Consider the following 10,511-nt stretch of genomic DNA (forward strand, 5'->3'; position numbering starts at 1 on the left):
AACATTGTGCAACTTTCAATGATTGATGCGTTTATTTGGCGCTGCCAGAGCCTCAATAGCTCTTCAAGCTTCAAATTCAAAGACAAAGCCAGCTGAAGCCAGCTGAAGCCAGCTGAAGCCACATTGCGGCAACACATGCATCGTGCTGTTGTTGCTTTTGTTGTTGCTGTTGCACTTGCTGTTATGATTATTAAATAACGGTTAAGTCAAGCGCCATTTTCTAATATTGCAAATCATTCTCACATTTACGTTTGCATTCGCGTTGGGCAATGCTTTCCGAATGCCCGTTGAAACGCCAAGAATAATGCACACAAACATTTAGTACTATGCGAGAAACCAGTTTAATGTTTCGCCAAAATATTAAAAGACAATAAAATTGTAAATTAACACGCTTAGTGGACTTTCCATACAACAAAACTACGAAAAACGTGCTGCGGGTCGATTTAAAAAAAAAATAATAAAAAAAAACATTTGTCAACAGCCCAAACAAGTTCAAAGCAAATCGATCAGCTGCAGCATCGGCAGCAGCTCGAAGTGTGAATGTGAATGTGAATGTGAATGTGAGTATAAAGATGGCGCATGATAATGATCATCAGCATGAATGAAGTTGATGACTACTGCGATGGGTTTAGTACATACATAAACCCAAACAGGGGTATTAGAAATTGCGCAAGCTATTTTAACATCGGCAATGTTGGAAATGATATCAAGGTCAGCTGGTTGACACAAAAACCTAATGAATCGGCTAACTAATATTAATTGGTCATTGTATTGATCTCGGGTTGGATAATTTCATCAATTAGCTATTAGATACGCATAAATTCCTCTCTACAATATTTGCATGAGAATTTAAGTAAATTTAAGTTCCGTTTTTTTGTATTTTATTTATCTTTTTTTTACATGCAAATGATGCGAAACTCATTAAAAGAGCAACGGTATTAAAATGCATTTTATGCATGTGCAAAACGATTTAAATGATATATAATCAGCAGAAGCAGATTGACAAATTTCAGTGGAAACTTTTGAGGATTTTTTATTAATCCGCTCAGCAGTAATATCGATTATACGTTTATTGCTTGATAAGATAAATCGATATTATAATTTAATTGCAGATTTTACAAAAACAACATTTTAGTTATACAAAAAAATAGAAACCTTATCTTTATTAAGTTATATAAATAGCAGTTTTATTTAATGCCACTGCTGTTGCAGTGCTAACGCGTTAAACCAGCCGTTTTAACGTTTACTGCAGTAATTTATCCTTAGGCATATTTATTTAAACCCCGTTTTTGTTTTCAAACGTGTCTCATTATCGAAAAACGTTATTTTTCTCACAACTCCTATCGATATATAAAGTTATCGGCCTGTAACATATCGTAGCATGTTATCGCAAAAGGTTGTAGTCACGATAGTATCGATACAATATCAACAAATGAATGTAATCGGCTGAAGAAATAGACCCAAACAAGTTAAAATGTTGCAACAAAATATATTAGACCAGCTTAAACAATTTATAGACACAGTTAGCAATGGACACAGTAATCCACAGCTCCTAACGAAACCGTCACTCATAAAAGTTGCGTAAGTTTGTGCCACACTTGCAACTATTCTGCAGATAATGTTTACTCAATGCATTTTACGCACACAGGTTGGGATTTCTGGATGAGCTGCCGGCCACCCGCGACATCGTTTTTGATTACTTTGGCATTCTAGCCGAGATCGGAGTGCAGCTCTATATATCTCCCGAAATGATGGATCAAAAAACGGGTCTGCCAATATCACAAATGAAACAGGAAGGCAATCCGCATCAACAGATGCGCGCGGAGGAGTACGAAAGCTTTAACATGGTCAAAACATCGCTACAAAATTTAATATGGAAAGGACCACCGGCCTGGTCACCGCTCATTGCCAACTGGAGCTTAGAGCTAGTGGCCAAGCTATCGGACAAGTACACACAGCGAAGGATGACCATTCCTGCCTCATGCAACTACTGGCTGGAATGCAGTGCCATGCATGGTCTGCTCACGCTGATCAACAGTTGCTTTCGCAAGCTGAGCAACACGGAGGCGGAGACATGCGTGGAGACCATGCTGAGTGCGTTTCATCGCTATCCGATGACATTCGACTGGATTGTGGCGCGGCTGGGCGGCTGTTTTCCCTACAAGATCATTATGCAAATACTGCAGTGCGGCATCAAGCGTTTTGTAGACGATTATCGCTGTCATTTGGACTCTGAAGCTGGCATCCTGGACTACATGACTTCCTGTCATGAACAACAATTGCGCGCGGCATTTTGTGAGATGCTCAAAGATGGCCTGGCACCCAAAAAACCACTTGACGTGGCTATAGTGCCGTTTCTTTTAATAACCACGAACTACTCCGATGCCATTCTACAGAGTTTGGTCAATGTTTTTATAGATATATGTGAGTGTCATATACTAACTAAGCTGTTCCCTTACCTTACTGTTATTCTCCCTTCAGACACCGATGATATGTGCGATGCAATCGTGCAGAAGGCTCCGCTTTGGCTAAGCAACAAAATGTTTGCCGACATGCAGCCGTCCCTGAATAATGCCGTGCTACGTGTTAATCAACATGGTGCCAAGCTACTGTTAATGGTGGCCAAATTGGCTGAAAAGTATGTGTGGTGTCAGGAATTTTTGGATACGTCCATGCAGGAATTAGAGCAATGGGTACTGAACATGCGCACTTTTCCATTACTTGGAGATTTAGCCTCCGAGAAAACTAAATACATGCTCTGGAAAAGCTGCCTCAGCACAAATCTATTGGAGCAACAGACAGCAGTGCGTTTGCTGCTCGTGGTCTGTAAGTACTAAGCCGTTGAAATATTCTGGTAAACTGAACTCATTTCTCTGTTGCCTTACAGCCTCACAGCATCCACATATCTATTATCAAACAATTTCGCAATTGCTGCGCAAATCCTATGCTCAAAATCCGAATACCATTGGCGCTCTGATGCGCTTGCTGGGTGGCCAGAGCGGTGTGCTCAACTTTCCCAACATAACGCAGGGGTTTAAAATGGTGCTGGAGGATATAACGCTGCAGGAGCAGGTTAACAATCGTTTGCCCGTGGAACCCGGCACTCCAACGGAGGCATATAATACTTTTTACAACCTTAACCTGCTGACCAAGTAAGAAAGTCAATACAGAGAATGTTTGTACATATTCTAATATGTTATTTCTTTGCCCTCAGAATGCACAAAAAGAATCAATTTCCGCACACTAAGCCACAGCTGTTGACGCAATCATTGAACGAATGCCTGCCTAAGATTATACAAATCCTCGACTGCACAATTCAAAAGCTCTTGCTACGAATGGATAAAGCTGCTGCTGAGCTCAGCGCTGAGAAGTTTAAAAAACAGCAGGCCAACAACAACAATCAAGAAGCAATGCAAGATTTGTATAACGGCAATGGTCCCATTAAGCGCCCCAAACTAGAAGAAGGTGAAGTGGCCATGACGGAGGAAACACCTGATGCAGCACGCATGCGTTTAGCGCATCTAATTGTGGAGCTGCTGAACAACATCGAGGCTGGCACACGCTGCACTGTGCTGCGAACACCGCTGGTGCTTAAACTAGCCGTTCTTAGTGTGAAGTACTTCTTTGTAGGCCTTAGCGAGACGAGTAAGCCCCAACGTAATTTTTCACTTGGCTAAACAACTAATTAATATTAATATTTGCGCCAGCTGTCATCCGTCGCGCCGCGGCGGCTCATCGCGCCTATGCGCTGCTCCAGCGTCAATGCTCCGCCCGAAAAATAGCGCGCACCGTTTGCTTGCGTGAGCTGGTTGAGAGCGCGCTTTTCTATCATGGCCATTTGCTTGGTCAGCTAGAGGAGTACGAATTAGATGAGCTAAAAATACCTGAACATGAGCTGCTTATTGTGCAAAACCTTCACACAAGCTCCGGATCCAACTCAAATCGCTCTGTACTGCATTCCGGCGTTATTGGGCGGGGACTGCGACCTGTGCTGCCCATTAATAACAGAAGCTGCGATGCGGAAAAGCAAGCACTATATCTAAAGGCGCTTAATGCGTGCTGCATGGATATGGTAAAACATAACGTGGTCCCATACGTGCCAGCAGACCTAACACTATACGTTTTTTTCTAGGAAAAGCCCAACAATGTTGAGGGATACTCGCTGGTGTCATTAACGCTTGTGGAACTGGTGTCAACGGATGTTATGTACAATGGACTACCCTTTCCCGATGAGGAGTTTACTCGCGTCACTATGGAACGGGATATGCAAATACGTCGTGCCTTTATAACCTCGCCTGTTCTTTGGGCAGTGCTTGGTTTGATAGCTACTCACAGGCCCGCCTTGTGCTACTCTTCAGTGTTGCTGCGTGCGCTGTGCGCCACCTGTTTGCATCACTGGCGTGGCAAGAATGGTGAGAAATTGGACATTACCATTAAAGTATTTTGGTTAATATTGTTCGTTCTCTTTTAGTCAACAAATTCCAGCCGACATCCTCCAACGACGAGCTTATGCTGTGCACCAAGAAACTGCTACAATTGCTGGCCATGAGCCAGCTTATACCGCCACCTCTTTCCAACCTGCACACGATTATTGAGCACTTCGAAGCGCCGGAGGTAAGCTTCGAATATATAAACATGTCGTTTGTAAGGATTTGACTTATTTTGGGACTTTACAGATTGCTGTGCTGCTGCGGGAGTGCATTTGGAATTATTTAAAGGATCATGTACCCTCACCTGCACTCTTTCACGTGGACAACAATGGTCTGCATTGGCGCAACACGAGCCAGGTTAAAGTGCTGCCGCAGTATGTGGACACGCTGCGTCATCTGATGCAAAAGAAGCTTAGCAAACTGGGCCCGCACTATCATCAAATGTTCATCATGAGCGATCTACACATAAGTTCAACTGCCCAAGCAATAGCAGAGCCAACAGCAGTCATGCCCAAATCCAGCATTGAAGTCGTAGAATTGGAATAATAGAATTAGTTAGTCAACTGTTAAGTTTAAAGTTTGCAATGCCAATTAAGGTAAATTGAAATTTGTCAATAAAGGCAAAAACATATTCCATAAATAAGACCAAAAAACTTCGCACTATTTTCGAATTGCGAGTATTTACAAAGTTTAATCGAATCACTTCCACTGTATTACAAGTACTCCAATGCAGGAGTATAGAAATAATTAACTAAACTTTAGTACATAATTACACATGTCGGGAGATCCAAATGGAAAGGAAATATGTGTGAACTAAATGCAGTTTTTATATATATTTAAATATTCTTCAATAGTTTCAATTTGTATTACACTTATAAATTTTCCATTGCAAAATACTGTCCAGCAGTTTGTGTATGGTCGGCGCCTGTAAATTGCATTGATTTAGAAGTTATTAAAACCAACAACAGTTCAACAATTTACTTATTTGCGTTTTGCCGACGCGCAGTTTACTTTAACGAATCTTTGCTAATTGCAATTATTCAACGTGTTTGTTCTTTACATTTAATACATATCAACGACCTAAATAACTTTCTCATATAATACACGGTATTGTCACTTGGATCTTACTTGCATTCTGCTGCCTGCCTAACAGCTTTCTAAGCTAATTTAAGGTGTCGGCTCTTAGTGTGTGCCTCGATTACTCTCTCTCTCTCTCTCTTCCCCTCTCAATCTCGTTTTATCTTAATAAATACTTGGCGAATGTAAGACAACAAAAACAAAAACAAAAACCAAAAAGTTGCTCACAATTTGTTAACAAGTTATTACTTTTCCATATTACTCTAGTAACTAGGGGGGGGGTTTGGGTAGGGCCTACGATGTGCGACAATGGCTCAGCTTGCGCACTGAGATGCAGGATACAAGTTTTTTAGCTCGACGCTTCAAGCCAGAGCCCTTTTTCTTGACCGTGGTCACCTCCCTGGAGCCGTTGACCATAGCCTCAGCTTCAGCACTTGTGGATGGCTCGTACGAATGGCACGCCACGCTGGCAGCAGCGGTTCTGTTAGCGCGTATCTCGGCTGCGGCAGAAGCAGCGCGTCGCGCCAATTCCTCTGAAAAAAATAAAATAAAATAAAAACAATATAATGGTAATCAAGAGATTAGTTGGGGGTTGTAATATCATGAACATACGATTGACATCGTGCTCAGTGAAGTAAACATCTTCCTGATCCTGTTCGTTGCCATAATGATAAGCTTCTAGGTAAGGCAGTACTGTGGAACGTCCGTATTTGTCGCCCTTAAGTGGAGGAATGGGTATCGGTGGGCCAGTCACCGCTGGTGCGGACAGGAACCAACTGCAAGGATAAAAAAATGCCATTTATAAAACCAATTGTTGCATTTACATAATGGACCACTTACGCATCTTTGCGTATTTGTTGCAGAGAGAGCCGCGCAGTTGGATCTGCTTGCAGCATGCCCAATATCAATTTGGCAAAGCTTTCATCCAAATCATATAGCCAGTCGGGCGCAGTCCACTGACTCCGGCCAATGTTCTCCAGTAATCGGTAGATGTTGTCGCCCTCAAATGGATACAGACCCGTTGCCAGATTATAGCTGTAAATCAATAAATGTTGAAACGTTCCTAAGTACCAGCGAAGAGCTATTTACTTACAGGGTAACGCCGCTGCTCCATATGTCCACTTTAAAGCCTGCAAACGTTTCATGTCCATTGGCAATTTCTGGCGGTTGAAACGCAGGCGAGCCCTGACCCGTTGTGCAGGTGTCGTCTGGGGCAAACATGTCCAGCTGCTCGGCCACGCCAAAATCGGATATCTTGAGCGTTTGGTCAAGCGTCAGCAGTAGATTACCCGGCTTGATGTCCTTGTGTATCACCCGGCAGCTGTGTAAATACTCCAATCCATTCACCAGCTGTTGAAAATACCGATGCGCTTGATAGAGCGGCATCTTTTTTTCCGGCGCATGATCCAGCATCTCCTGCAAACCGCCAATGCAATACTCCATGACCAAGTACATCTTTTGTTTCTCCTCATTGTACATCACATCGACCAATTGGACAACATTCTGGTTTTTCAGCTGCTTCAGCAAATGAATTTCCCGTGTCACATTCTGCTCGCCATTGGGTATGCGGCGTAGCTTTCGCTTGGTGAGTATCTTAACGGCCAGCCGGCAAAGGTTCTCCGAATTCATGGCCTCCTTTACTTTGCCGTAGGAGCCCTCTCCTAGCACATCGCCCATCACATATTTGCCCACCATTTTGATGTTCTTCTTTTTCTGTTGATATATGATGTCCTGGCTGTCAACGCGATTAAAGAACATATTGCCTATATCCAGTGTGACACGATCCAGGGCATCGATTGCATCATCGTCCAGCCAGGTGACTTGCGGATGCTCCGCATGGTGGTTACCACCAACAGCCGCATCTAGCTCCACATCTTTGCTACCATTTAGCTCCACGAAAGCATCTTCTATATCGGATGTTGCGTCAAAATGGTAGTTTTGATTTGTTAACAGAACGGTCATCTCATCATCTGGCGCGCCAGCTAAATCAACATCCTTTCCAGCCACATCGACCGACTTGTCAGAGCCATGCTGCTGCTCACCGCCCCCGCCAGATTGCAAAATTGTTGCTTTAGCTTGTGCCTCCATTACATGTGTGCTGGTCACAGTAACAGTCATTTGGATGCGTTGCGCTCGCAGCTCAACACACGCTATTTGTGTACACTTATTATATGAACGTATAAACGGCGCTCTATTGCCGTTGCCGTCTCTTCGCGCTCTCCTTGTGTGCTCGTGGGCCAAACTAGAACATTGCATAAACCTTCGAACTGCCCACAACGCACAGTTCACATTTCTATGAGGGGTACGCTGTTCGAACCTTCGGTCCGCTGTGCACGAAGATTGTCGCAACGCTTACTAGCTTGTTGGTTCTGTCCAGTTTTTGCTCTATTGCTATAAAATTCAGTGTTTACTTTAAACTGGGAATATGTTGTATTTAGATGTATATGTGTATGTCAATTGTTGATATAATATCGATAATTGCGATATTTTTACTATCAATATATCAGTATTCCCACTTTTGATTAATGTGCGATGTGCGTCAAATTAGCGGCGGTGACTTAGCATCGATTCTTGGTACTTGGTATCGGAAAAGGAATCGATCACTTTTAAATGCATTTATTTATGTTTTTAAGCACAGAACCTAATAAATTTAAATGCAGAATTGCAACAAGTTAAATTATTTACTATCTACATTCACTTATTTTTGAATTTTAATTTATAATATGGGTAAACCAAGGGGTTAAAATATTAGGTTCTCACCATTCCATAAATATCTAAATTTAGGGATGATGGCCCCGAAAACCGCATATACACGATTAAAGCCTATAGTTTCACCTAGCCAACTGTGAAAATTTGATTAAAATCGTCGGTACCATTTTTAAAATATTTGGAAAAGAGTGCAGCAACCCCCAAGTCAGCCCCCTGTTATGCAAAAAAAAACTATCTGGCAACATTACATACTTAACTATTATTATTATTAATAAACTAATAAAGTTTAAAATATGGTTGCCATTTAACAGTATGATATCTAATATTGCCAGCATGTTTTTTTGCATTAACATAGGATGTAAAGAAAAAAAATGGAAAAATGCAATTTTTCCATAAACTGCGCTATTAAGTATGACTTAATACTTCTCATATAATTTGCTTTGACTTATTAATTTTATTAACTGTGAGTCCTTTCCATTTTTTTATATTTACATATAATTCAAATTGAATTGGTTCCCGCTCAGTTCTGCACAAAATTGTTCAACACTGATGCCAGGCAGTGATTCAGTTCACGTAGGAACTAGCAGCTCGATAGTCTTTTTAATGAACTATATGAGGTTTGTTTACAATTAACTAATTTTCTCAAAATCTGTACCATTTACTTAAAATTAGTGCCTATAGCTTCCTAAAATATGTATCTACAAGAGGGTATACCGTGCATTGAGGGCCATTGTCTCTGAGTTAAGAAATAAGGGCTCGAAAACAAGGTTGATTTTTTGCGGTCATTTTATATGGGGCTGACTTGGGGGTTGTTGCACTCTTTTCCAAATATCTTCAAAATGGTACCGACGATTTTAATCAAATTTTCACAGTTGGCTAGGTGAAACTATAGGCTTTAATCGTGTATATGCGGTTTTCGGGGCCATCATCCCTAAATTTAGATATTTATGGAATGGAGAGAACCTAATATTTTAACCCCTTGGTTTACCCATATTATAAATTAAAATTCAAAAATAAATGAATTTAGATAGTAAATAATTTAATTTATTGCAATTCTGCATTTAAATTTATTTGGTTTTGTGCTTAAAAACATAAATAAATGCATTTAAAAGTGATCGATTCCTTTTCCGATACCAAGTACCAAGAATCGACGCTAAGTCACCGCCTCTAATTTGACGCACATTGTATTGAACGTGCGTCAAATTAGCGGCGGTGACTTAGCGTCGAATTTTGGTACTTGTTATCGGAAAACTATCGGTCACTTTCAAATGCATTTATTTATGTTTTTAAGCACGAAACCAAATAAATTTAAATGCAGAATTGCAAAAAATTAAATTATTTACTATCTACATTCATTTATTTTTGAATTTTAATTTATAATATGGGTAAACAAAGGGGTTGAAAAGTTAGGTTTTCGCCATTCTTTAAATATCTTAATTCAGGGATAATGGCCCCGAAAACCGCATACACACGATTGAAGTCTATAGTTTCACCTATCCAATCGTGAAAAAATTATAAAAACCGATCAGCACGTTTTTAAGATATTTGTACTACAGTGCAGCAACCTCGTTGCTAGCCCCATACAAAATGACCGTAAAAAATCACCCTTGCACTTGAACCCTAATAACTTTTCTCAGGGATAATGGCCCTCAATGCACGGTATACCAACTTGAAGATACATGTTTAAGGAAGCTTTACGCATTAATTCTAAGCAAATCGATCAGCCAGTTTTTTAGAAAAATGGCAAAATGTAAGCACACCTCATGTTGTTCATTCAAAATGCCTATCGAGCTACTAGCTCCAACGGGAACCGAACCACTGCTCGGAATCAGTGTTGAACAATGTTATAAAGTATTGGGCGGGAACAAATTAATTCAAAATACTTGTATATGAAAGAGAAATGCAGTAATATATAAAATAATTGTCATTTTACAATAAAACATTATCTTTGGTAAAATAGACTGCTGCAAAAGACGACACCTATGCATTTAAGTATTTATGCACGTATAATAACGAAAAGGTGGCAATCTTTCAACCTATATTATTCTATTTCTCCGATAATGGCCCCAAATGCACGGTAGTTTAACATATAGATCGCGAATTATCAATCATTTTGCTTTTTACATCAAGAAAATCGTCCAGCCAGTTTTAGAGAAATTCGCATTTTTCTATTTTTCTTATTATACCCTCTGTTATGCAAAAAAAACTAGCTGGCAACATTACATACTTAACATATTCATTTATCAAAATGGCGACAATATTTCGACCTTTATTATTCTATTTCTCCGATAATGG

At 40.5% G+C, this 10,511-nt stretch overlaps 2 protein-coding genes across 2 annotated transcripts; one reads left to right on the plus strand and one right to left on the minus strand.

Annotated features, from left to right (window-relative positions):
- The first annotated feature begins 1,456 nt into the window (after positions 1 to 1,456).
- On the plus strand, positions 1,457 to 5,120 carry LOC115766087 (integrator complex subunit 5). The gene is made up of 9 exons (XM_030709897.1): positions 1,457 to 1,581; positions 1,649 to 2,424; positions 2,482 to 2,826; positions 2,888 to 3,152; positions 3,215 to 3,645; positions 3,708 to 4,072; positions 4,133 to 4,412; positions 4,472 to 4,614; positions 4,677 to 5,120. The coding sequence occupies exons 1-9, from the start codon at positions 1,475 to 1,477 to the stop codon at positions 4,974 to 4,976; spliced, it is 3,012 nt and encodes a 1,003-aa protein (XP_030565757.1). The 5' UTR covers positions 1,457 to 1,474; the 3' UTR covers positions 4,977 to 5,120.
- A 140-nt stretch (positions 5,121 to 5,260) lies between these two features.
- On the minus strand, positions 5,261 to 7,950 carry LOC115766088 (serine/threonine-protein kinase STK11). The gene is made up of 4 exons (XM_030709898.1): positions 6,601 to 7,950; positions 6,348 to 6,542; positions 6,120 to 6,283; positions 5,261 to 6,040 (listed from the first exon to the last, which is right to left on the minus strand). The coding sequence occupies exons 1-4, from the start codon at positions 7,761 to 7,763 to the stop codon at positions 5,802 to 5,804; spliced, it is 1,761 nt and encodes a 586-aa protein (XP_030565758.1). The 5' UTR covers positions 7,764 to 7,950; the 3' UTR covers positions 5,261 to 5,801.
- Positions 7,951 to 10,511: the final 2,561 nt, after the last annotated feature.

Source organism: Drosophila novamexicana, unplaced genomic scaffold (assembly GCF_003285875.2).
Source record: "Drosophila novamexicana strain 15010-1031.04,08,12 unplaced genomic scaffold, DnovRS2.1 tig00001062-arrow-arrow-pilon, whole genome shotgun sequence".
Classification (NCBI taxonomy): domain Eukaryota; kingdom Metazoa; phylum Arthropoda; class Insecta; order Diptera; family Drosophilidae; genus Drosophila; species Drosophila novamexicana.

Bases quoted from the DNA above. Each gene is read 5' to 3' on its own strand.
- LOC115766088 (XM_030709898.1), bottom strand. From the start codon at position 7,763: ATGCAATGTTCTAGTTTGGCCCACGAGCACACAAGGAGAGCGCGAAGA. The intron at 6,543-6,600 runs GTAAGTAAATAG...ATTGATTTACAG, and splicing joins TGGAGCAGCGGCGTTACCCT to CTATAATCTGGCAACGGGTC. The intron at 6,284-6,347 runs GTAAGTGGTCCA...TTATCCTTGCAG, and splicing joins CAACAAATACGCAAAGATGC to TTGGTTCCTGTCCGCACCAG.
- LOC115766087 (XM_030709897.1), top strand. From the start codon at position 1,475: ATGTTGCAACAAAATATATTAGACCAGCTTAAACAATTTATAGACACA. The intron at 1,582-1,648 runs GTAAGTTTGTGC...TTACGCACACAG, and splicing joins CCGTCACTCATAAAAGTTGC to GTTGGGATTTCTGGATGAGC. The intron at 4,615-4,676 runs GTAAGCTTCGAA...GGGACTTTACAG, and splicing joins AGCACTTCGAAGCGCCGGAG to ATTGCTGTGCTGCTGCGGGA.